Source organism: Macaca nemestrina, chromosome 10 (assembly GCF_043159975.1).
Source record: "Macaca nemestrina isolate mMacNem1 chromosome 10, mMacNem.hap1, whole genome shotgun sequence".
NCBI lineage: Eukaryota > Metazoa > Chordata > Mammalia > Primates > Cercopithecidae > Macaca > Macaca nemestrina.
In genome coordinates this window covers 12,974,020-12,999,447 of record NC_092134.1, presented here as the reverse complement: position 1 = coordinate 12,999,447, position 25,428 = coordinate 12,974,020, and the positions used below count along the sequence as shown (strand labels likewise).

Here is a 25,428-nt window from a genome sequence, read left to right as displayed (position 1 = left end):
TGGCATTACAGCACCTCCAGGATTTCTGATTTGAGTTGCTCCATTGGAGCTGAGAATTTTTATTTCTAACAAGTTCCAAGATGATGCTGATGTTGCCTGTCCAGGAACCACACTTTGAGAACCAATGCTATACAGTAAAAACAAACACACCAAAAGAAATGAAAAAAAAAAAAAAAACCTAGAATTTATTGAGTGAAGGTAAAATGGTCTTACTCTAATAAGTCATAGAGCTATCCCTTGGTTATGGTGCAGATCAGGATAATTAGATATATTCAGCATTCCCCAAAATGAGTTCCCCGGACCCTGAACAGATTTTCAGCAAAAAAGAGGTTCAAAGAAAACACTGGATTCAAGAAAGCTTAATAAAATGAAAACATGCTGCTGTGAATATTCCAAGAGGGCATCAAAAACATGACCTCTAGGCTGGGTGCAGTGCCTCGCGCCTGTAATCCCAGCACTTTTGGAGGCCGAGGCGGGCGGATCACCTGAGGTCAGGAGTTCGAGACCAGCCTGGCCAACATGGTGAAATCCCATCTCTACTAAAAATACAAATATTAGCTGGCCATGGTGGCATGTGCCTGTAATCCCAACTACTCAGGAGGCTGAGGCAGGAGAATCACTTGAACCCAGGAGGCGGAGGTTGCAGTGAGCCGAAGTTGTGCCACAGCACTCCAGGCTGGGTGACAAAGCAAGACTCTGTCTCACAAAAAAACAAAAAAAACAAAAACCTCTCCCAACTTATTTGATCTTGGAATCCTTTATTTATTGGACAATCACCTACTACCATGTTGCTGAATTCCATGGAACACAGATTGGGAAAAATGATATCCCAAGTCATAAACGAAATATTTTTGGTCGGGGGCGGTGGCTCACACCTGTAATCCCAGCACTTTGGGAGGCCGGGGTGGGCAGATCACGAGGTCAGGAGATCAAGACCATCCTGGCTAACACAGTGAAACCCCATCTCTACTAAAAACACAAAAAATTAGCAGGCACCTGTAGTCCCAGCTACTCAGGAGGCTGAGGCAGAATGGCGTGAACCTGGGAGGCAGAGCTTGCAGTGAGCCGAGATTGCGCCACTGCACCCAAGCCTGGGCGACAGAGTGAGACTCCAACTCAAAAAAAAAAAAAATTGTTATACTCAGTATACTACCTGAGAAAGATTTTAGCTATCTTTTTAAAATATTTCCAATGAAAATGGTTAAAAGTGTAAATAGCTTTCACACCTGAACAGATAAACTCTCCACTAACCCAAAAGTTTTAACTGTTTCAATTCACGTTATAGCAAGGAAATAAAGTAAAGGCAGAAGTTGTGCAGGAAGAGGGGAAGAAGACCATGGTTCTTTTTTTTGAGACGGAGTCTTGCTCTGTCACCCAGGCTGGAGTGCAGGAGCACAATCTCAGCTCACTGCAACCTCCATTGCCTCCCAGGTTCGAGCAATTCTCCTGCCTCAGCCTCCTGAGTAGCTGGGATTACAGATGCGTGCCACCATGCCCAGCTAATTTTTGTGTTCTTAGTAGAGACGGGGTTTCACCATGTTGGTCAGGCTGGTTTCGAACTCCTGGCTTCATGATCCACCCGCCTCAGCTCCCAAAGTGTTGGGATTACAGGCGTGAGCCACTGCACCTGGGCTTTTTTTTTTTTTTTTTTGAGACAGAGTCTCACTCTGTTGCCCAGGTTGGAGTGCGGTGGCACAACCTCGGCTCACTGCCACCTCCACCTCCTGGGTTCAAGCAATTCTCCTGCCTCAGCCTCCCGAGTAGCTGGTATTACAGGTGCACACCACCACACCTGGCTAATTTTTGTATTTTTTTTTTTTTAGTAGAGACGGGGTTTCACCATGTTGGCCAGGCTGGTCTCAAACCCCTGACATTGTGATCTGCCCACCTCAGCCTCCCAAAGTGCTAGGATTACAGGCGTGAGCCACCGTGCCTAGCCAAGGCCATGGTTCTAAAGAAACAATTTCAGTTGGGCCCAGTGGCTCATGCCTGAAATCCCAGCATCTTGAGAGGCCGAGGCAGGGGGATCACTTGAGGTCAGAAGTTCAGGACCAGCCTGGCCAACATGGTGAAACCCTATCTCTATTAAAAATACGAAAATTAGCTGGGTGTGATGGTACACACCTGTAATCCCAGCTACTGGGGAGGGTGAAGCATGAGAATCACCTGAACCAGCAAGGTGGAGGTTGTAGTGGGCCGAGAGCATGCCACTGCACTCCAGCCTGGGCAACATCATAAGACTCTGTCTCGAAAAGAAGAAGAAAAGAAAAAAAAAAAAACACGCAATTTATTTTTTATATGGAACACTGTCATTCAAGACCAGCCTGGCCAACATAGTGAAATCCCATCTCTACTAAAAATACAAAAATTAGCGAGGTGTGGTGGTGGGCACCTGTAATCCCAGCTACTTGGGAGGCTGAGGGCAGGAGAATCGCTTGAACCCAGGAGGTGGAGGTTGCAGTGAGCTGAGATCATGTCATTGCACTTCAGCCAGGGCGACAGTGCGAGACTCTCTCAAAAAAAAAGAAAAAAAAGGCCGGGCCCGGTGGCTCAAGCCTGTAATCCCAGCACTTTGGGAGGCCGAGACGGGCGGATCACGAGGTCAGGAGATCAAGACCATCCTGGCGAACACGGTGAAACCCCGTCTTTACTAAAAAAATACAAAAAACAGCCGGGCGTGGTGGCTCACGCCTGTAATCCCAGCACTTTGGGAGGCTGAGGCGGGCGGATCACAAGGTCAGGAGATGGAGACCTTCCTGGCTAACACGTCTCTACTAAAAATACAAAAAATTAGCCGGGTGTGGTGGCAGGCACCTGTGGTCCCAGCTACTCGGGAGGCTGAGGCAGGAGAATGGCGTGGGCCCGGGAGGCAGAGCTTGCAGTGAGCCAAGATTGCGCCACTGCACTCCAGCCTGGGCGACAGAGCGAGACTCCGTCTCAAAAAAAAAAACTAGCCGGGCAAGGTGGCGGGCGCCTGTAATCCCAGCTACTCGGGAGGCTGAGGCAGGAGAATGGCGTAAACCCGGAAGGCGGAGCTTGCAGTGACCTGAGATCCGGTCCCTGCACTCCAGCCTGGGCGACAGAGCGAGACTCCATCTTAAAAAAAAAAAAGAAAAAGAAAAAAAAGAATATTGTCCAGGGTACATGGATGACAAATAAATACCTTTTCCAGCAACACACTTCCCAAGTTCACTGAGGATTTCTCTCCGTTCCTTTACACTGGCTGTTGTCACCTTCCCTGCAAAACGCTTTAGTGTCTCAGAAACCTGTGAAGGCCAAGCAACAGAGAAAATTTCACCAGTCAGACTATAAAACAATGTTTGTGTTGAGGGATGGGTGTAGAATTCAGGGATCTCTCTAACCTGGGGTTTCTCAACCTCCCCACTCAGACATTTTGGGCCGGGTAATTCTTGTTGTGGGGGGCTGTGTTTTTAGCAGCATTCCAGGTCTCTACCCACTCGACATCAGTAGCAGCCCATCTCCCCCACCCACCCCAGTTGTGACACTGTCAAATGTCTCCTGGGAGGCAAAATCACTCCCACTTGAGATGTACTGCTTTAATTCAACTAGTCAACAACTCAATATACCTTACTTAAACTTGGGCAATAAGAGGAAAGGCAAAGACCTCTGAACAGAAAATATCCCTTCAGAACTACCCAAAACCTAGCAAGGGCCTAGTACATGCCAAGCATGTTCCCTTTATGTTATCTCACTTTAACCTCCCCGTAAGGGGAATGTCAGCGTCCTGGCAACTCGCTGGCAGAGGATAAGCACACTGGCTAAAACGTGAAAGGTTAGGAGATTGGATCCCAGCTCTGCCTTTTACTAGCTGTGGAAACAGTCAAATAATGTCACTCCCCTGATCTTTAGTTTTTTCATCTACGAGATGCGGACAATAGCAGTTACCTCATATGACTGCTACGGAGATTAAATGAGATTGTGTATAAGGGGCGTCTACTCTCATCCCAAGCATAAAGTTGGCTACTACTACCAATAAGCCTGCAAGGGAGGCATCAGCATCCCCACTTTAGAGAGGAAGTCACTGCTCAGAGTGGAATTGAGAGCCATAGCACCTGCGTTTTTGAAACTAACCTTGAAAACAAACAGGTCTATAAACTGATGCTAACAAATCTTTAGCTTTCGACAGTCATCGAGTTACCACAGATGCAGTCCCCAGCGTAGGGACATAAGCATAAGACCCAGTGACTGGGGGCAGTTTGCAAACATCCCTGAAAATCTGCTCCTGAGCAATATTCTACAAGCTACCAAGTGGGCAGGCTGTGGGTTCACAAGCCGTAGAGCAGGGCATGATAAAGCTCATGTAACTTAACAAAGTGGGGTCATCATCTTTTTCTTTTGAGGGTATTTCACAGGCAGGCCTTATCAGTAGCATAAGAGGCAAGTGTACACGCAGAAATGAAACAATGCTGAGTTTTTCATGCTTAAATCCCTGCCATAATTCTATTGGCAACGTCCAAAACTGTCTTCTATGTAAATGATGTATTGTTTTAACTTTAAAATGTCTTTTGTTTTTGGCTGGGTGTGGTGGCTCACGCTTGTAATCCCAGCACTTTGGGAGGCCGAGGCGGGCAGATCACGAGGTCAAGAGATTGAGACCATCCTGGCTAACACGGTGAAACCCCGTCTCTACTAAAAATACAAAAAATTAGCCGGGTGTGGTGGCGGGCACCTGTAGTCCCAGCTACTCAAGAGGCTGAGGCCGGAGAATGGCGTGAACCCGGGAGGCGGAGGTTGCAGTGAGCCAAGATCGCACCACTGCACCGCAGCCTGGGCGACAGAGCAAGACTCCGTCACAAAAAAAAAAAAAAGTATTTTGTCATAGATACACATAAGTCAAAACCAAAAAGTTCTGAGAGGTCTGCCATAAAAACCAGTCCCTTCCCCTCACTCTCCATGGACAACCCTTAGGTTGATCTAGTGGGTATTTGGGTAGTTACCTCCATATATCTAAGTATCTCTAACTATGGAGGTAACTTGCGTGAGCTTCTTGATTTTTCAGTTTTGCTACCTTTCCACCACAGCTCCCTTTCCTGCTCTGACCCCATCGCACACTCTCCCCATTTCCCCAGTGGAAATCCCCAGTTTCATGATATAGGCTAAGTAAGTAGTCAGTGATTACATTATATGTAAAGGGCATTCAACATCCATTTAATAAACTCTTATTCTTCCCAGCTTTTTTATGTCCCTGGTGTTAATAATTACCCTTTCCCACCATGCTTCAGTTTGACTTTTTTTTTTTTTAAATCTGTTCTTATAAATAATTAAACCCCAAGCTTTTTGCCATTTGTCTAAATCTCAGTACATTTAGTCAGATCAGGTATTCCATCAAATTCCACCTTCCTAAGGAAATCTCTCCCAGTTTTCTGACCTGCCCCAATTAGGCATGTGATCCTCTACAGCTGGGGCACAGTTTATCACCCTGAACATGTACTTTCTTGTGTTTAGGTGAAGCACATCCTCCATTTTGTAAACTCCTTGCAAGTATGAAAATGTTCTGGCCAAATACAGAACTCTAGGTTGAAATCCTTTTCCTTTAGAATACTGAAGACAAGGTCAGGCACGGTGGCTCATGCCTGTAATCCCAGCACTTTGGGAGGCCGAGGCAGGCAGACTGCTTGAGGTCAGAACTTTGAGACCAGCCCGCCCAACATGGTGAAACCTGTCTCTACAAAAACTACAAAAATTAGCCGGGCGTGGTGGCGCATGCCTGTAATCCCAGCTACTCGGGAAGCTGAGGCAGGAGAATTGCTTGAACCTGGGAGGCGGAGGTTGCAGTGAGTTGAGATTGTGCCATTGCACTCCAGCCTAGAGAGGAATTCGATCTCAAAAAACAAAATAAAATAATCTCAGGCCGGGCATGGTGACTCGCCTGTAATCCCAGCACTTCGGGAGGTCAAGGCGGGAGGATCACCTGAGGTCAGGAGATCGAGACCAGCCTGGCCAACATGGAGAAACCCCCTCTACTAAAAATACAAAAATTATAAAATACAGAAACATTATCATGCATCACCCAATGCAGTAGCTACTGGCTACATGCAGCTAACTGTGCACTGAAATGTGGCTGGTAGAAGTGAAGAACGAATTTTTTTTTGTTTTTTTTGAGACAGAGTCCCCGCTCTTGTTGCTCAGGCTGGAGCACAGTGGCGCAATCTTGGCTTACTGCAACCTCTGCCTCTCGGTTCAAGCGATTCTCATGCCTCAGCCTCCTCAGTAGCTGGAATTACAGACATGCACCACCACACCCAGCTAATTTTTGCATTTTTAGTAGAGACAGGGTTTTGCCATATAGGTCAGGCTGGTCGAAAACTCCTGACCTCAAGGGTGATCCATCCACCTCGGCCTCCAAAAGTGCTGGGATTACAGGGTGAGCCACCATGCCCAGCCAAAAACTGAATTTTTTTTATTTCATTTAATTTTAACAAACTTAAGTAGCCATGTGGCTGCCATACTGGACAATGCAGCTCTAGAGAAGATTCTTCCTCAAGTATCAGTGTTAAATATTCAGCATGTATTCCCCTAACCCGCTCATACTAAGCTTTTCTTTCTAGGATTCAGCACAACATAATCTGAACATCAGCCACCTGCATACCAGAGTCTCAATAAATGTCTTTTTGAATGTTCAAGTTAAGTGGTCATTTTCTGGGCCTACTCATAAAAATCAATCCCATCACCCTGGAGACCCCAAATCAGCCCAGCTGTCCTTTACACACCTGTTTTTCCCCTGCCCCATAACAATGTCTTTTCACCTGAAAACATAACCACAACTGGGTGGAGGAAAAGGTTTTCCCAAGTCCTTCCTGAAGTACAAGGTACCCACAGGTAACACTCAAGGGTGACAAGACTCTTCCTGGGCAGGACACAGTTCTTTTCACTAACCCTGTATCTGATATCAAGCCCTATTTTATCTCACTGAACCTTCACAACAACCTTTTAAGGTAAGTATTGTTTTAACCTCATTTTATAGATGCAAAGGCAGACTTGGCGGGGTTAAGTCACTTGTTTTGCATGTCACAGAAATCGACGAGCAGGAACTCAAGCCCAGATCTGTATGAATCCAAAGTCTACACTCAAAGAACATCTGCTGAATACAAAGTTTAACGAAGACTTGGCGTTGGCCCGGGGCTCACAGCGGAGGGGTTTGGAGAGAAGAAGCAGAGGCTCGGTAAAGTGAACTTTTGCAACTCCGGGGTCGGGCAAAGGCCCCGCCGAGCTCCAGCTGCCGAAGTCGAGAGGGGAGCCCCGGACTCCTCTAGCTCGCGGTCTGCCTGCGCCGCCCCGGCCAGGCCAAGCCCGCAGCCGTGAGAGTCCGGCCTGAGACGGCCCCGAGACTACGCCCTCCACGGCCACCACCCCCAGCGCCCCTAAGCCGAGGAGCGAGAGCGGCCCCACCCGACGGCCACCATCCGCACCCAGTCCCTGGCCCCGTTGGCCCCGCAGCCGCCCGCCTCACCTGCGTGTCCGCCGCCATCCTGCCGGGGCTGACTCCGGAACCGCTTCCGGAGCGCTTCCGGGTCACAGCGAGGCCCACGCGGCAGGGCGAGGCCGGTAGACAGCTGGGGCAGGGCCCCGGGTTGGCGCCACCGGGCGGGACGGCGGCCGCTGCAGCCCGGGCAGCCGGATCACGGGCTTGAAGTTGGCCCGCGCCGGAGCCACAAGGCCTCCTCCCCAGGGCCCTCTCTTCAGCCCCAGGCGCCTCGTGGGAGACTAGCGCTTGTAACGTGGTGAGCCCGCGTGTGTAACGCTATGAGCCCGCCTTGCAGCCCCTGACCCACTTCCAGCCCGCAGGGCCAGCCTTACATGGGCCTTTCCTGAGTGATGACTACGTTCTTTAGAAAAACAAGTGTTGCTTCCTAGATAGCAGGAACTAAAAACTAGGTAAAAGAGTCAGCGAACTAGTCTTTTGTCCTCAGTTTGTAGTTCAGTTGACGGATGACTTGTACAGGGTTAGCAAACATGGGTAGATACGGAGATCAGGGAAGGTTCAGAACTGAAGGAGGCCCCTGCCCTGGGGAAATGCTGGATGCCCCAGGCTGGGAGTTTTGAGGCAGGAGGCTACTTGCAGATGTGGCTGCAATTTAGAGAATAGGGTCCTCACAGCTTAGTTGTCGGCCCTGTTAGCAGTGACTTTCAAACCTTTGACACAGACCTAGTTAGAATGAACATACCATGTTCCGGCAGACAGATCTGTAAGTGAAATACAGGAATCACAACAAAGCACCTGTTCTCAGCAGATGCTTTCTCTTTAAATACTGGGGGCAAGCATGGTGGCACACGCCGTAATCCCAGCACTTTGGTAGGCTGAAGTGGGTGGATCAACCTGTCAGGATTTCCTGACCAGCCTTGTCAACAGGACTCTCTACTGTCTCTACTAAAAATACCAAAAAAAAAAAAAAAAAAAGCCAGGTGCAGCGGCTCACGCTTGTAATCCCAGCACTTTGGGAGGCCAAGGCAGGTGGATCACAAGATCAGGAGTTCAAGACCAGCCTGGCCAACATAGTGAAACCCTGTCTCTACTAAAAATACAAAAATTAGCCAGGTGTGATGGCACATACCTGTAGTCCCAGCTACTTGGGAGGCTGAGGTGGGAGAACAGCTTGAACCTAGGAGGCAGAGGTTGCAGTGAGCTGAGACTGCCATTGTGCTCCAGCCTGGGTGACAGAGTGAGACTGTCTCAAAAAAAAAAAAAACCAAAAAAAAAAAAATTTGCCAGGTATGGTGGCAGCTGCCTGTGGTAATTCCAGCGTCTTGGGAGGCTGAAGCAGGAGAATCGCTTGAACCCAGGAGGCAGAGGTTGCATTGAGTGAAGACCAAGCCACTGCACCCCAGTCTGGGCAACAGGGTGAGACTGTCTCAAAAATACAAACTGTTCACCACCTACTAATGAGTTGGAGCACCATCCAGTTTGAAAAACTGCTCTATGGGACTGGCCCTAGCATCCACCAGGTGCCTATCTCAGCTGGCACTAAACCTACTCTACTGCAGTGGCCATGGAAATAGCAATTCTAGTGTAATACAGTTACAACTGTGTCTAGAAAACCATACAGGATGTTTGACCGGTAGCTTCATTTAGATACAAAGAGGTTACCCAAACATCAACACCTAAATACAAAGCTCTATGGTTTCACCATGGCTTTGGTTTCTAGCATATGGCACTATAAAGCCTCAAAATTAAGGGCCAGGCACACGGTGGCTCAAGCCTATAATCCTAGCACTTTGGGAGGCTGAGGCGGGAGGATTCCTTGAAGCCAGGAATGAGACCAGCTTGTGCAACATCTCTACAAAATTAGTAGCTGAGCGTCATGGTGTGTGCCTGTAGTCCCAGCTACTTGGAAGGCTGAGATAGGAGGATCCCCTTGACCCCAAGAGTTCGAGGGTGCAGTGAGTTGTAGTTACACCACCGCACTCCAGCCTGGGCAACAGCCAGACCCTGTATCAAAAAGGAAAAAAAAAATACAAAATTAAGAGTCCAGAGACTTTTTAAAGAAGTAAGCCTTTATTTCCTTGTTTTGCAAATAAAGCTGGCTAAGTTGGTTGCTTTTTGGTGATCAGTCAAAGAGACCAAATCCCATATCCTCGTCCGACTCCTCCGACTCTTCCTTGGCTTCAACCTTAGCTGGGGCTGCAGCAGCAGCAGCAGGAGCAGCTGTGGTGGCAGCAGCCACAGGGGCAGCAGCCACAAAGGCAGATGGATCAGCCAAGAAGGCCTTGACCTGAAGGGAGGGAGAAGTGGTCAAAATGGTCATCCACACTTCCTACTACCCACCCTCCTGCCATGGTAGAGTTTAAGGAGCAACAATATCACAGTTAGTGTGAAGCCTTGCCTGTCTCAAATGGCCAAGCAGGACAGCTTGGGTATGGCCTAGTGAGGGGGGAATCCTAAGGCCCAGCTCTTGCCCATTAACCCCCTTTGGGTCTCTTGTCATTTCTCAAGTGAGAAACGCCTTCCCTGCCCCCCAACTTCTCAAATATCCTCACAAAATTATCTGCTATATAAAATACAACTGTAAAGGCACTTTAGGCCACCATATGTCACCCTAATTTGTCAGTCAGGCCCACTGTGGTCCTGGTGGGATCCTTTTACCTTTTCAGCAAGTGGGAAGGTGTAATCCGTCTCCACAGACAAGGCCAGGACTCGTTTGTACCCGTTGATGATAGAATGGGGTACTGATGCAACAGTTGGGTAGCCAATCTGCAGACAGACACTGGCAACATTGCGGACACCCTGGGGGAGGGAAGATTTCATTTTACGTGAGATTCCCTACAGGAAAGGAAGTCCAAGTAAAGCTTAATAAAGAGAACCCTTGGCAGACAATAATTGCCAGGTTGGCAGCTCAGTCTCGAGAGGCCACGTCATCTCATACCAATTCAGACCCATCAAATGAATTTTGCCCTTACTCCAAACCCAGGTGTTCTGTATACCATTATTGATGGCATTTACTTCCAAAGCCACTACCATAGTGAAAAGCATAAATGACTAACATCGCCATTGAGTTCCATGAACGAAAATGTTCAACTATCTCCAGATGTGAATTTCATTCACTAGTCAAACTTTCAACAAGTAAATGAAGCTACCGCAGAGTAGCTAATAATATCTAATTATATACATTAATTTCAATTTATGGTTTATCCAAGAAAAAATTTTCTATCACTATTATTCATTATTTAAAGGGCATTTTTTTTTTTAGACAGAGTCTCACTCTGTCACTCAGGCTGGAGTGCAGTGGCACCATGTCGGCCCACCGCAACCTCCGCCTCTTAAAGGGCATTTTGATGGTAAAATTTGACAGTCTTATTCCTGGCCCTAGAATAACAGCCCAGCACTGTTCTAAGACTTTACATCCATTAATTCATTAAATCCTTCAACAATCTTATGTTGTTATTGACATTTTACAGATGAGGCAGGTAGACAGATGAAAACACAGTCCTTGGTTACAGGGACTCAGTCTGACCCCTGTCATGCTCTCAACCATCAGTGTAAGAGGGGGCAAGGCTGAGAGCATGTACCTCCAGGAAGCGAGAATGCAGAGTTTCCTCTGTGATGTCAAGCACTTCAGGATTGTAGATGCTGCCATTGTCAAACACCTGCTGGATGACCAGCCCAAAGGAGAAGGGGGAGATGTTGAGCATGTTCAGCAGCGTGGCTTCGCTGGCTCCCACTTTGTCTCCAGTCTTGATCAGCTGCACATCACTCTGAACAAGGTAACAGTGGGGCAGTAAACACCTGGACAACCAACAGACCCATGGCCACTAAAAGCAGCCCCCCATTTGCCTGGTTAGCACAGGCAAACCAGGTCCACTCACCAGGATTTCAATGGTGCCCCTGGAGATTTTAGTGGTGATACCTAAAGCCTGGAAAAAGGAGGTCTTCTCGGGCCCGAGTCCAGTGTTCTGGGCTGGCACAGTGACTTCACATGGAGCAATGGCACCAGCACGGGCAGCAGCTGGCACCTGACAAAGACAACAAACAGTGAGAAAAGCCTCTCCACTCATACAACCTGAGAATGGTCCATTTTGCTTTAAGAAGCAACTACAAAATCTCTTTAGCCAACTCAATTGTCCCCTTACCTTATTGGCCAGCAACATGTCCCTGATCTCAGTGAGATCCTCCTTGGTGAACACAAAGCCCACATTCCCCCGGATATGAGGCAGCAGTCTGCAAAGACAAGTTTACAGGAGAAAATCACCTTTCAGCACCATTCTCCAGGAAGAGGGAGACGGGCACTGGGGAGGGAGGACAAAACTGCCAGTGGAACTGACTTCTCCAGAGCTGGGTTGTTTTCCAGGTGCCCTCGGATGGCCTTGCGCATCATGGTGTTCTTGCCCATCAGCACCACGGCCTTCCCTCGAAGGGACATGCGGATCTGCTGCATCTGCTTGGAGCCCACATTGTCCGCTCCCACGATGAAACATTTCGGATAATCATCCAATAGTTGCTACAAAAAACAAGTCAGAGGAGCCAAGTTTAACAGGAAGAAAGAGGGAAAAAAATGCCAGGAGAAACTGAACCCCACAATTTGTTTCCTTCTCACTCCCTTTCTTCTAAGCTTTTGAAGTCAGAGGGAGAGTGGGAGCTACGTTGTAACACTGCCAAACTGGATGACTGGTTTGCTGGATATGAATGCTGAAAATCAGGTTTCTACATTCTATCAAGGAGTTTTTCCTTTAATTTTTTTTTTTTTTTTGGAGATGGAGTCTCGCTCTGTCCCCCAGGCTGGAGTGCAGTGGCCGGATCTCAGCTCACTGCAAGCTCCGCCTCCCGGGTTTACGCCGTTCTCCTGCCTCAGCCTCCCGAGTAGCGAGTAGCTGGGACTACAGGCGCCCGCCACCTCGCCCGGCTAGTTTTTTTGTCTTTTTTAGTAAAGACAGGGTTTCACTGTGTTAGCCAGGATGGTCTCGATCTCCTGACCTCGTGATCCGCCTGTCTCGGCCTCCCAAAGTGCTGGGATTACAGGCTTGAGCCACCGCGCCCGGCCTTTCCTTTTTTACTTAGGTTTTTTTTTTATTTTTCCCAATTACGAGGGAGGTTTCCGATTCACTAAAATGGTTATCAGGATAAAAAAAGGAATGTTCCAAATAAGCTGGTCAAGAGAGCTAGACTCACAGCATTCAAAGCACAACGTTAAGCAACGTTATTACTTGTAAAAAGAATCTAGACGTGTATATCCGGATTGTTGTACAATTCTTTCGAGTTTTGTGTCTGAAAACCTTTTAAGTGTGGGAAAACGTAATACAAGCTATGCTCTACAATGCTGCCTAATTGCTTAAGCGCAGTACAGTCAGCGTTTCTGGGCAAGGAAGACCCACCTCAAAGGCCATCCAAGTCACTGGACACTTAAGTTTCTTGACTGACAGGTCCTAAATATGCAACAACTTGCTTCCTTACAATGAGTCACTACTGGCCTCAGACCTTCTCAAAGATACAGTAAAAGTAGAATGTGCGGCTGGGCGCAGTGGCTCACACCTATAATCCTAGCACTTAGAGAGGCCGAGGCGGGCAGACCATGAGATCAAGAGATTGAGACCATCCTGGCCAACGTGGTGAATCCCCGTCTCTACTGAAAATACAAAAATTAGCTGGGTGTGGTGGCGCGCCCCTGTCATCCCAGCTACTTGGGAGGCTGAAGCAGGAGAATCGCTTGAACCTGGGAGGCGGAGGTTACAGTGAGCCAAGATCAAGCCACTGCACTCCAGCCTGGACAACACATCGAGACTCCGTTAAAAAAAAAAAAAAAAAAAAGGTATAACGTGCGCTCTTTTGGAAGCCAGACAGACCTGGATATGAATGCTGTCATCTTAGGAGCCACTTAACTTGCCTGAGCCTGTTTATCTGCAACAGAAGGGACCTATCTCAGGAAATTGTTAACTAAACAGGATTTTCCCGAAAATGGCCTAATTCAGTAACCGGTACTGAATAGACCCTCAGCACATGGCAGCTGACTGTCCCTATTTGCGCTGGGGCAACATGAAGGGCAGAGGCGACCCACCCTGCACTTACGATGATCTTAAGGAAGTAGTTGGACTTCCAGGTCGCCCTGTCTTCCCTGGGCATCACGGCGGTGCGTCAGGGATTGCCACGCAGGGTTTAAAGACGATGTCACTGAGGAGAGAGAGGGAGCTCAGGCCTGGTCACCCCGACACCCATTCCCCGGTCCCGGGCCTACGAGGAGCAAGACACGCGCAAGCGCCCGCCGGCTCTGCCTAGGGCAGCCGCCGCCATCTCGGGGCGTGCAAGCCGCCACCGAGGCCCCAGGCGGAACAGGATAGGACTCCACGTTCCCAAAAGCCCCCAAAGACCCCTCCATGCTTCCCGCTGACGCCCCAGACGCCGATCTGGCCAGCGCACCAACCTCCCACGAGGACGCCTGGCGAGAGAAGGGCCTCGCGCCCGTGCGTGCGTTTTATATACGAACAAAATAGCCAATCAGAAACCGCGGATAGCGCTCCTGTCTATTGGCTGGAGCCATCGCCCGTCCGACAAAGCTGAACGAACACAGGCAACCATTGGATAATGTCGCTGCCACTCGAACCAACGGAAAGCCGCCTTTAAGTAGGGTAGTGAAGGAAGGCGCTGCCTAGCGTTGGAGGAGCTTGCTCTGAGCTGCTGCCACCTGCGGGGCTGGAGCTGGAGCTGCGAATTCGGAGTCTCCAGTTCCCTCTGCCACCTGGCGAGCTCGGCAAACTGAAAGGCATGAGATGAAGCTGAGACGTAATTGCACATGCTTAGAAACCGAATGATCTCTTGTCTTCTCTAGTTTGTTTTTCCTCCTACCAAAACAGAGGGATCTTAAAAATCTGGCCGGGCGCGGTGGCTCACGCCTATATTCCCAGCACTTGGGAAGGACGAGGCAGGTGGATCATCGGAGGTCAGGAGTTCGAGACCAACCTGGCCAACATGGCGAAACCCCGTCTCTACTAAAAATACAAAAATTAGCCGGGGGGGTGGCGCACGCCTGTAATCCCAGCTGCTCAGGAGGCTGAGGCAGGAGAATTGCTTGAACTCAGGAGCTGTGAGCTCTGCAGTGAGCTGAGATCGCACCATTACACTCCAGCCTGCGTGACAGAGAGAGACTCCGTCTCAAAAACAAACAAACAAACAAACAAAAACCTAAGTCAGCTCATCTCCTTATCTGCTCAAAACTTTCCATTTCCTCCAGAGTAAAAACCTAAAATCTAAACTACCTACAAGACCCTACCTATCTGCCCCTCACGCCCACTCTGATCATCTCAGATGTTTTCCTCCTGACTTATTTGCTTTCCACCCGATGATGCTCTGCTGCTTTTCCAGAGCAGGCTTAACTTGGGGGCTTTTGCATTGGCCATTCCCTCTTCCTAGAAAACTAGCCAACAAACATCCATAGAGTAATTCACCTCCATCAAATCTTTTTTTTTTTTTCCACCTCCATCAAATCTTTTTTTGAGAAGGAGTCCCACTCCGTTGCCCAGGCTAGAGTGCAGTGGAGCAATCTCAGTTCATTGCAGCCTTGACCTCCCAGGCTGAAGCGATCCTCCCACCTCAGCCTCCCAAGTAGCTAGGACTACAGGTGCACACCACCATACCAGGCTAATTTTTTGTACTTTTTATATAGACGGGGTTTTGCCATGTTGCCCAGCTGATGTCAAACTCCTAGGCTCAAGCAATCCTCCCACCCTGGCCTCCTAAATTGCTGGGATTTCAGGAATGAGGCACCTTGCCCGACTCTGAGATCTCTTTTTTTTTTTTTTCACTAAAACCCGTGGAATTATGTATTAAATGATCCCCAAAGAATCAGCTATTTCAAAATTAAAAATTATCACAAAGAGCTTCATACATCATGTTGTATCACACACCATAAAACTGTCAGAAGTAGGCAGGGTGCAGGGGCTCATGCCTGTAATCCCAGCAATTTGGGAGGCCGAGGCCGACAGATCACGAGGTCAGGAGATCCAGACCATCCTGGCTAACATGGTGAAACCCCGTCTCTACTAAAAAATACAAAAAATTAGCGAGGCATGGTGGCATGTGCCTGTAATTCCAGCTACTCGGGAGGCTAAGACAGAATTGTGTGAACCCAGGAGGCGGAGGTTGCAGTGAGCTGAGATCGCGCCACTGTACTCCAGCCTGGGTGACAGAGCAAGATTCCCTCTCAAAAAAAAAAAAGAAAAAAGAAAAAAGTCAGAAGTAGCCCGATTTCACATTACTGTATTGTATTTCTTTTCTTTTCTTTTCTTTTCTTTTTTTTTTTTTTTTTTTGAGATGGAATTTCACTCTTGTTGCCCAGGATAGAGTGCAATGGTGCGATCTTGGCTCATCGCAACCTCCACCTCCTGGGTTCAAGTGATTCTCCTGCCACAGCCTCCCGAGTAGCTGGGATTACAGGCATGTGCCACCTTGCCCGGCTAATTTTGTATTTTTAGTGGAGATAAGGTTTTTCCATTTTGGTCGTGCTGGTCTCAAACTCCCGACCTCAGGTGATCCGCCTGCCTCAGCCTCCCAAAATGCGGGAATTACAAGCATGAGCCACTGTGCCTGGCCTGGAGCCTCTCTTATTTGTCTTTTTGGCTGTCTGTGCTCCATGGGAAGAATAGAAAATAACATGAATAGGATTTAAATGCTCTGTTTTGACAGATTATTAAGATTCCAATCACGGTGGGCACTGTGGCTCTTGCCTGTAATCCCAGCAATTTGGGAGGCTGAGGTGGGAGGATCACGAGGTCAGGAGATCAAGACGATCCTGGCTAACAGAGTGAAACCCCATCTCTACTAAAAATACAAAAAATTAGCCAGGTGTGGTGGCAGGCACCTGTAGTCCCAGCTACTTGGGAGGCTGAGGCAGGAGAATGGTGTGAAACCGGGAGGTGGAACTTGCAGTGAGCTGAGATTGTGCCCCGGCACTCCAGCCTGGGTGACAGAGCGAGACTCCATCTCAAAAAAAAAAAAAAAAAAAAAAAAAAAAAAGATTCCAATCACAACCTGCCTACTCTCCCTGATCTAGCTAAGTAGCTAAGTCCAGAAAGGTGGCAGAATGTCTCTAAAGCAGCCACACACACACACACACAAACACACACCAAAAAATGCCAGGAAAGATGGAAGAGTAAGAAAATCAGGCCAACATGAATAATTTGATAGAGTTGTGGGTGGGGGGTGGGGACGGTAGCAGGTTTAAAACCAAGACACTTGCTAGCATGGCAGGGTATATTGGTGCAGCTGACTGGCATAAAATTCCCTGAACAGAATTTAGATACGGGTGGCTCAAGTGCTGTCAGTCTCATCTTGTTCCACCATATAATCAATAGCTCCAACTGAGACCTCCATGGGAGGCCAGGTTCTTATCCTCTGAAATTAGAGCCCCCCCACTGTATGAGATTTCCTACCACAGGGCTAGCTCTGTTGCAGGCAGTAGGGTACTGACTGATTTCTCTAAAGTCCTTTGTAAAATTTTTTTTTTTTGAGATGGAGTTTCACTCTTGTTGCCCAGGCTGGAGTGCAATGGTGTGATCTCGGCTCACTGCAACCTCCACCTACCAAGTTCAAGCGATTCTCCTGCTTCAGCCTCCCGAGTAGCTGGGATTACAGGCATGCGCCACCACACCCAGCTAATTTTTTGTATTTTCAGTAGAGACGGGGTTTCTCCATGTTGGTCAGGCTGATCTCCAACTCCTGACTTCAGATGATCTGCCCGCCTCAGCCTCCCAAAGTGCTGGGATTATAGGCATGAGCCACCGCGCCCAGCTGTAAATATTCTTCTAATGATGAAAATTTCACCATGATGGGCACAAGCTCGAGTTCTTGGCTCACACCCTTGTTTCCAAGGCTCTGTTATAATAAAACATGGAGGCTTCTACGGTGAGGGACACTGGGGAATCACTGCAGGATACAGAACTAGGGAGTTGCAAGAATTACAGGAGTCAAAGCTCTCTGAAACTATGTAGACTAAAATATGTCAAAAATGACTATCTTGCCGGGCGCGGTGGCTCAAGCCTGTAATCCCAGCACTTTGGGAGGCCAAGACGGGCGGATCACGAGGTCAGGAGATCGAGACCATCCTGGCGAACACGGTGAAACCCTGTCTCTACTAAAAAAATACAAAAAACTAGCCGGGCGAGGTGGCAGGCGCCTGTAGTCCCAGCTACTTGGGAGGCTGAGGCAGGAGAATGGCGTGAACCCGGGAGGTGGAGCTTGCAGTGAGCTGAGATCTGGCCACTGCACTCCAGCCTGGGCGACAGAGCGAGACTCTGTCTCAAAAAAAAAAAAAAGGCCGGGCGCGGTGGCTCAAGCCTGTAATCCCAGCACTTTGGGAGGCCGAGACGGGTGGATCACGAGGTCAGGAGATCGAGACCATCCTGACTAACACGGTGAAACCCCGTCTCTACTAAAAATACAAAAAAACTTAGCCGGGCGAGGTGGCAGGCGCCTGTAGTCCCAGCTACTCGGGAGGCTGAGGCAGGAGAATGGCGTAAAACCCGGGAGGCGGAGCTTGCAGTGAGCTGAGATCCGGCCACTGCACTCCAGCCTGGGTGACAGAGCGAGACTCCGTCTCAAAAAAAAAAAAAAAAAAAAAGACTATCTCTGGTATATCACAAGGATTGGCCGAACTATATAGCTCATGGGCCAAATATGGCTACTGTCTGTTTCCGTAAATAAATTTGTGGCTGGGCGCAGTGGCTCACGCCTTTAATCCCAGCACTTTGGGAGGCTGAGGCGGGTGGATCACGAGGTCAGGAGTTCAAGACCAGCCTGGCCAAGATGGTGAACCCCTGTCTCTACTAAAAATACAAAACTTAGCCGGGTGCGGTGGCAGGCGCCTGTAATCCCAGCTACTCGGGAGGCTGAGGCTAGAGAATCGCTTGAACCCAGGGGGTGGAGGTTGCAGCGAGCCAAGATTGTGCCTCTGCACTCCAGCCTGGGTGGCGGAGTGAGACTCCATCTCAAAAATAATAATAATAAATAAATAAATAGGCCAGGTGCAGTGGCTCATGCCTGTAATCCCAGCACTTTGGGAGGCCAAGGTGGGTGGATCACGAGGTCAGGAGATCGAGACCATCCCGGCTAACACAGCGAAACCCGTCTCCACTAAAAATGCTAAAAATTAGCTGGGTGTGGTGGCGGGCACCTGTAGTCCCAGCTACTCAGGAGGCTGAGGCAGGAGAATGGCATGAACCTGGGAGGCTGAGCTTGCAGTGAGCCGAGATCGCGCCACTGCACTCCAGCCTGCGGGACAGAGCGAGACTCTATCTCAATAAATAAATAAATAAGTACATAAGTACATAAAGTTGTATTGGAACATAGCCTTGCTCACCTATTCATTTACACATTGTCTATGGCTGTCACAAGTAAGTGGTTGCAACAGAGACTGTATGATCCCCAAAGCTTAAAATATCGACTATTTAGAACGAGACTCTGTAACTATAAAAAAGAAAGAAAGAAAGAAAGACAAAAGAAAAGAAAGTAACTACAGAAAGTCGTATAGCAACAAAACTCTCCAGGAAGGTACTTATTAGGATACCTGTTATCAGAGGCAGTATGTATCATAGAATGAGCATCAACTTTGAACCTAGATTTGACCCATATTTCTGCTGTTTATTGGGCTGAACAAACCTTGCCTCACAGAGTTATTATCAGGATTAAGTGTTATGATCTAACTCAGCAGTCCCCAACCTTTTTGGCACCAGGGACCAGTTCTGTGGAAGACGATTTTTCCACAGACACCAGGGGTCGGGGGGAAAGTGATTTGGGGATGAAACTTCTACCTCAGATCATCAGGCATTAGATTCTTGTAAGGAGTGCACAACCTAGATCCTTCGTGTGCAGTTTGCAATACGGTTCGCACTCCTGTGGGAATCTAATGCTGCTGCTGATCTGACAGGATGAGGAGCTCACTCGCTCACCTGCTGCTTGCCTCCTGGTGTGCAGCCCAGTTCCTAACAGGTCACAGACCAGTACCGGTCCTTGGCCTGAGGGTTAGGGACCCCAATCTAACTGACCATACTTAGTACTACTAAACTGTCGTGTTCTTCCTTCCAGGCTCTCTGTCTTCATCGTTTCCGTCACTGATCTGAACACGTCATAAGCACAAGACCTGGACACCTTTACAATAAGAAGTAGCACCTGTCTGGAACTGTATCTTGACTCTCACTGGTGCTTTTCCTTTGGTTGATGCAAAGCTTTCGAATGCTTTAGGTAGATGCCATTGTGAGTATCTATGGTACTATGATACTACTACTATCTATGATCACTTTGAGTATCTATGGTACTATGATACTACTATCTATGATCATTGTGAGTATCTATGATAGTCTCCTGCGCCTTCAAAATCTTTGCCTTCTCCATAGAACTTTCCCAAGTAGCATGTAAGATCCAAAGGTGTCAGTCACACTGATCCAGAACAATCAGGGAGTGTAGTGAGGGGAAGGAAATGTAAATTGTCTCGTCAGCAGTTATTTATTTCATTTCATTTCATTTATTTATTTATTTTTTTGAGACAGAGCCTCGCTTTGTCACCCAGGCTGGAGCGCAATGGCGAAATCTCAGCTCACTGCAACCTCCACCTCCTGGGTTCAAGCAATTCTTCTGCCTCAGTCTCCAGAGTAGCTGGGATTACAGGCACCCACCACCACACCCAGCTAGTTTTTTGTATTTTTAGTAGAGATGGGGTTTCACCATGTTCGCCAGGCTAGTCTTGAACTCCTGGCCTCAAGTGATCTGTCTGCCTCGGCCTCCCAAAGTGCTAGGGTTACAGGCATGAGCCACCATGCCCGGCCAGCAGTTATGTTTTGATGGCCTCTTGAGAACGGAAGCCTGTGTGGGTTCTGTTGTCTGCATTGCTGTGGATCCTGAAAGGTATTCTGTTGGCACTAGGCGCTGAGTTGCGGGCAGGTCGTGGTGGTCCAATGTTCAGTTGGCATATTTCCACATGTAATTCAGGCGCCCAACTTCCACCATAGCCTAGGGCTTCAGTCTTCACCCTGAGATCCCTGGTTTCATCAAGATGCTCAGCTCCATTCGGCAACTCGCGGACACCCGAGATATCTTTTTAATGGCAATGTATTAGTGCACACTTCCTTTTGTCCTAAGTACTCTGTGCACATTTCTGAAGCTAATCTTTGCAACAATCCTCTGAGGAGATACAGTACTGTCAGTACTCCCATTTTATCGATGAGAATACTCACAGGAAGGTTAAATAATTTGCCCAGCTCTCTCAGCCAGTAAGTGATGGCTTCAGAACTGAAATCTAGCAGGAAGTTCAAAGCCCCTGGGCCTCACTGCGCTATACAGTCCCTTCCAAAGCCTGAGTCTGCCTCCCTCTGAATGCACTTTTCCAAGTATATACATATGCACAAGGTACATTTCCAAGGACCTCCTGGCTCTGACGATATAAATATCATCTCTAATTGTAGCACATCAATATAATGGAATACCATGAAGCCATTAGAAAATGGTGCAGATCTATATTTATCGGCATGGGAAAATATCCACAAAGCAAAGTGAAAAGCAAATTACAATGAAATATACCATACCCAGCCGGGCATGGTGGCTCACACCTGTAATCCCAGCACTTTGGGAGGTCGAGGTGGGTGGATTACTTGAGGTCAGGAGTTTGAGACCAGCCTGGCCAACATGGATAAACTCCGTCTCTACTAATAAAGTACAAAAATTAGCCTAGTGTGGTGGCGGGTGCCCGTAATCCCAGCTACTCAGGAGTCTGAGGCAGGAGAATCGCTTGAACCTGGGGGACGGAGGTTGCAGTGAGCCAAGATCGTGCCATTGCACTCCAACCTGGGTGACAGAGTGAGACTGCGTCTCAAAAATAAAAGAAAAGAAAAGAAAAGAAAAGAAATATACTATACCCTTTTGTAGAAATAAAATAAATCCAACATGGGCTGGAAGAATAAACCAAGTTATTCTCTTGAACTCCTGGGCTCAAGTGATCCTCCCACCTTGGCCTCCCAAAATGCTAGGATTTAGGCATGAGCCACAGAGCCTGGCCCCGTCATTCTCTTTGGGTGAGCGTTGAAGGTAATTTTCACGTCTGAGCTCACTATAGCATGGGAAGGGTTTAGACTAGAATTCAACATGCTACTTTTGGAGAACCGTTCCGAACAATGGAGAAGCGGTGAAGACACAGCTCAGGGTGAAACGAAGCTGCCCAGGAAGCTCTAGGGCAAGCTTGTCCAATCCGTGGCCTGGAAGCTCTAGGGCAAGCTTGTCCAATCCGTGGCCTGGAAGCTCTAGGGCAAGCTTGTCCAATCCGTGGCATGTGGGCCACATGCGGCCCAGGACAGCTTTGAATTTGGCCTAATGCAAATTTGTAAACTTTCTTAAAACATTATGAGATTTGTGATTTTATTTTTTTTAAAGTTCATCACCTATCATCAGTGTATTTTATGTGTGGCCCAAGACAATTCTTCTTTTTCCAACATGGCCCCAGGAAGCCAAAAAATTGGACACTCAGACAGGTGCAGTAGCCCATGCCTGTAATCCTAGCACTTTGGGAGGTCGAGGCAGGCAGATCACTTGAGGCCAGGAGTTCGAGACTAGCCTGGCCAGCATGGTGAAATTTCGTCTCTACTAAAAATACAAAAATTACCTGGGTGTGGTGACGGACACCTGTAATCCTAGCTACTTGGGAGGCTGAGGCATGATAATTACTTGAACCCAGGAGGCAGAGGCTGCAGTGAACCGAGATCGTGCCACTACACTCTAGCTTGGATGACAGAGTGAGACTCCATCTCAAAAAAAAAAAAAGAAAAATGCCAGGAGTGGTGGCTCAAGCCTGTAATCCTAGCATTTTGGGAGGCCGAGGCAGATCACTTGAGATCAGGAGTTCAAAACCAGCCTGGCCAACATGGTGAAACCCTGGCTTTACTAAAAATACAAAAATTAGCAGGGTGTGGTGGCGGGTACCTGTAATCCCAGCTACTCAGGAGGCTGAGGCAGGAGAATTGCTTGAACCTGGGAAGTGGAGGTTGCAGTGAACCGAGATCATGCCACTGTACTCCAGCCTGGGCAGAGTGAGACTCTATCTCCAAAAAAAAAAAAAAAAAAGGTTGGACACCCCTGCTCTAGGGTCTAGGACTGGAGCTCTGGATCTGACCGGGAGCAAAGAGGAGGCATGCAAATCCGGACACGACCACGAGGAGGCAGTAGAGACCCATCCTCAACTCTAAGTAGCTGCCTTTGGCAGGGAAGGGACTAACCCAAGTTGTGTGTGCTCAGGCATGGCCATGTCTGGTTCAGTGCAGGAACACAGGCAGAGGCAAGCCCTGGGTCCGCATCATGGTTCTGCCCTCACTCAGACTGCCTTGTACATGTAGGTTCTTGCCTTGGAGCCTCTTTCCCCACCTCTGAATGAGTGGAAAGCCACCCACAGGCCCCTGTGAGTGAGGATGCCCCTGGTAAACGCAGGTGATCACACCCTGGGCAGGCTCTGCCCCACGAGGACTGTCCCACTGTTCCCAGCCTGTCCTCACCAACTGCCCAGGCAAGAGCAAAGCCCACAGGGAGGACCTGTGACCACAGGCAAGGACCACGGACCCCAGCCCCAGGGATTTTGACCTCAAGAAAGGAAACATCCAGAATTTACCCTCCATCTGGTGACCCAGCTGCATCTGGGGTGGGTTTGCTCTCTGCTGGGACCACGAGGTTATCTCAGACCACCAAGAAATGGCACTAGCACAGGTGAAAATCATGGGCAAACTTTATTGGCATAAATCACAGGAATTGAAATGGGAAAAGCCAGGTTAGAAGTTTACAGAGAAAAAATAAAATCAAAATCAAATTTTCAAATAACCATTGACTCAGAGAGTAGACCCCAGAAACCCCAGTCCCTCTTGGGGAGAGTCTGGGGGAGTCACTGTAAACAGAGCGGTAAGGCCTGTGGGTGGAAGTGGAGACATCAGACCTTTGGAGGGGCCAGGCTGACCTTCCCCCACAAACAAAGGAGGGACCCTCTTCGGAGACCCCAGCACACTCGGCTTCTGCCAGGAGGCCAGTGGAGTGGTTTGGACTCTCACCATTAGATCCCAGTGGGGCCCCTTTCTCTTGATCAGGAGCCCAAGGCCTGGCTCCTCTTTCATCCTCGGTAAAGAGCTCTGGGGCTTTCCCCAGAGGAGCCTGTCCCTCTGCCCCAAATCCTATCATGCTCCCTTATGACCTTCTTTCCAGACCCCCCGAGTGCCGATCCCACCTGTGAAAGGGGAGGAGCAGACAAAGGGATATGCCCAGAGGAAATCAACAAGACCAAAGAGACGTCAGAGTCCTGATGGCCAAAATCAGACACCAGCTTTCCTGAGAAGGCAGAAGAGAGAGCCCCACAGAAGCGCTGGGGGCTCAGAAGGTTCAGTGGGTTCACAGGGGAGCAGAGGCTCCTGAGGGCTTACTCAGAGCCCCCCAAAACATACTTTCCCCTTCTCCTCCCGCAGAAACAGAACAGATGAGGTTCAGAATTCTAGGCCCAAAAGGGTATGACACCCTTCAACCAGTTTCAGTGAAGAGCTTGCTGGCCTGGGAAGTAAAGAAGGGGTTTCCAAATACAGCAGTTTATAAAACAGTCCTGGTGAGCTATGAAGTGAAAGAGGGGGAGTCACAGAGCTGCTCCCAGTTCACCTGCTTGTGCTAAGAAAAAATAAAATACAAATTGCTTCCCCACCCCGACCCTCAGTACAAAGCAAACTCCACATCAGGGCCACCATCAGCGACAGGCCCAGTGGCGGCGGACAAAGAAGAGAATACAAAAGGGAACGTCTTTAAAATCTCTTCAAAATCATTTTGTATAGAGAAGTAAAAGCAACTCAGGCGATATGAATTCAAACCTCAGTGTAGAAATCTATCAAAGTCAGTACAGTGTCCAGGCACGCCGTCCCGGAGACGGAGGAAGTGACTAGAAAACATTATTGCTGGAGAGGCTTTTCTCAGTAGAACCAGAGCAGGTATAAAAGGGGAGGGCGGGTAAAGGCAGGGGCAGTTACCAGGCCTAGGGCACTGGAAGGGCAGGAGGAGCACAGAGAACCTTCCATGGCCCCTTGGGTTCTCTGCCTTTGGATGGATGGATTTATGCTGGCATTGTCTGGAGGGAGCCGGGTGTCCCCCAATAATCACAGAACGAAGGCAATTAGGTCAGGGGGGAAATAAGGGTAAAAAGAGACCCCAACAGACCCTGCCTGCCCTTCCCTGCCCTCCGGCTGCACTGTGGAAATATGAGGAAGAGATGGCTCCAGTGTGGGGTGCTGGCCAGGCCAGTTCATGGGGACGTACGTGGGCTGGGGTGGGGCCCCCAGCCTCTACCCCTGGAAAGGATGGAGTGGGCAGCCTGGGGAGAGCTGCAGGAGGGAGGAGGGGGCCCAGAGGCTCCGGCAGGGGTGAAGACAAGCAGGGGGACCCCTCACAGCCCTGTCCCTCCTGCACCAGCCGAGAACGAGGGTTCCAGTTTCAGTGGGTTTACCCCTTCACCCCCGGGTGAAGTCTCTGGGTCACAGTAGCAGTTGGGGATGCTGGCTGGGGAAGGGGGGCAGAGACAGGGGCAGGGCGCCTAGCAGAAGAGCTTGAGGAAGCAGTTCTGACAGTAAGGCTTGTCGTTCTGCTCCTTGAAGGTGCCCTTGTTGAGCTGCTTGAGGCAGAAGGCACAGACGAAGTGCTCGGGGTGGAACTTCTTGGCCATGGCAGTGATGCAGCGGCCAGTGATGGGCTTCTGGCAGCCGGAGCACAGCGAGCCGCGCCGCTCGTGGTAGTGCACCTCACAGTAGGGCTGCCCGTCGTGCTCGAAGAAGCTGCCGTTGACGAATGGCGTGAAGCATTCCTGCCAGGTGGAGAGAGGGGCTCAGGGGGCTGTCCCTCGGGCTAGAGCAGCACCCAGTACGATGGGGCCCAGATGGGCATGGTCGGCACACTCGGAGTGACTCCTACTTGCTAGGCATTTACTATGTGCCATGCTG

The 25,428-nt window shown here is 49.1% G+C and overlaps 3 protein-coding genes and 1 long non-coding RNA gene across 12 annotated transcripts in view; 1 reads left to right on the top strand and 3 right to left on the bottom strand.

Moving 5' to 3' along the window:
* LOC105494816 (GCN1 activator of EIF2AK4) overlaps nt 1-7,563 on the bottom strand; it is a 68,648-nt gene extending 61,085 nt beyond the window's left edge. For both annotated transcript variants that reach the window (XM_011763680.2, XM_011763716.2), the window contains exons 1-2: nt 7,472-7,563; nt 3,164-3,266 (exon numbers count right to left, since the gene is read on the bottom strand). In XM_011763680.2, coding sequence (XP_011761982.1) covers nt 3,164-3,266; nt 7,472-7,489 — 121 coding nt within the window. In that variant the 5' untranslated portion in view covers nt 7,490-7,563. The remainder of the gene's footprint in view (nt 1-3,163; nt 3,267-7,471) is intronic.
* Nucleotides 7,564-9,495: 1,932 nt separating this feature from the next.
* LOC105494811 (ribosomal protein lateral stalk subunit P0) lies at nt 9,496-14,006 on the bottom strand. The gene is made up of 8 exons (XM_071070977.1): nt 13,869-14,006; nt 13,517-13,618; nt 11,779-11,954; nt 11,587-11,674; nt 11,323-11,469; nt 11,026-11,211; nt 10,103-10,243; nt 9,496-9,731 (listed from the first exon to the last, which is right to left on the bottom strand). The coding sequence occupies exons 2-8, from the start codon at nt 13,568-13,570 to the stop codon at nt 9,567-9,569; spliced, it is 957 nt and encodes a 318-aa protein (XP_070927078.1). The 5' UTR covers nt 13,571-13,618; nt 13,869-14,006; the 3' UTR covers nt 9,496-9,566.
* LOC139356631 (uncharacterized) lies at nt 14,006-24,233 on the top strand. The gene is made up of 3 exons (XR_011608759.1): nt 14,006-14,207; nt 19,523-19,690; nt 23,663-24,233. It is a non-coding gene; the product is annotated as an uncharacterized lncRNA (long non-coding RNA).
* LOC105494778 (paxillin) overlaps nt 23,178-25,428 on the bottom strand; it is a 57,753-nt gene continuing 55,502 nt past the window's right edge. For all 8 annotated transcript variants that reach the window (XM_011763597.2, XM_071070974.1, XM_011763637.2 and 5 more), the window contains one exon: nt 23,178-25,292. In XM_011763597.2, coding sequence (XP_011761899.2) covers nt 25,026-25,292 — 267 coding nt within the window. In that variant the 3' untranslated portion in view covers nt 23,178-25,025. The remainder of the gene's footprint in view (nt 25,293-25,428) is intronic.

Bases quoted from the DNA above. Each gene is read 5' to 3' on its own strand.
- LOC105494811 (XM_071070977.1), bottom strand. From the start codon at position 13,570: ATGCCCAGGGAAGACAGGGCGACCTGGAAGTCCAACTACTTCCTTAAG. The intron at 11,955-13,516 runs GTAAGTGCAGGG...TGTTTTTTGTAG, and splicing joins ACTACTTCCTTAAGATCATC to CAACTATTGGATGATTATCC. The intron at 11,212-11,322 runs GTGAGTGGACCT...TACCTTGTTCAG, and splicing joins GGGGCACCATTGAAATCCTG to AGTGATGTGCAGCTGATCAA.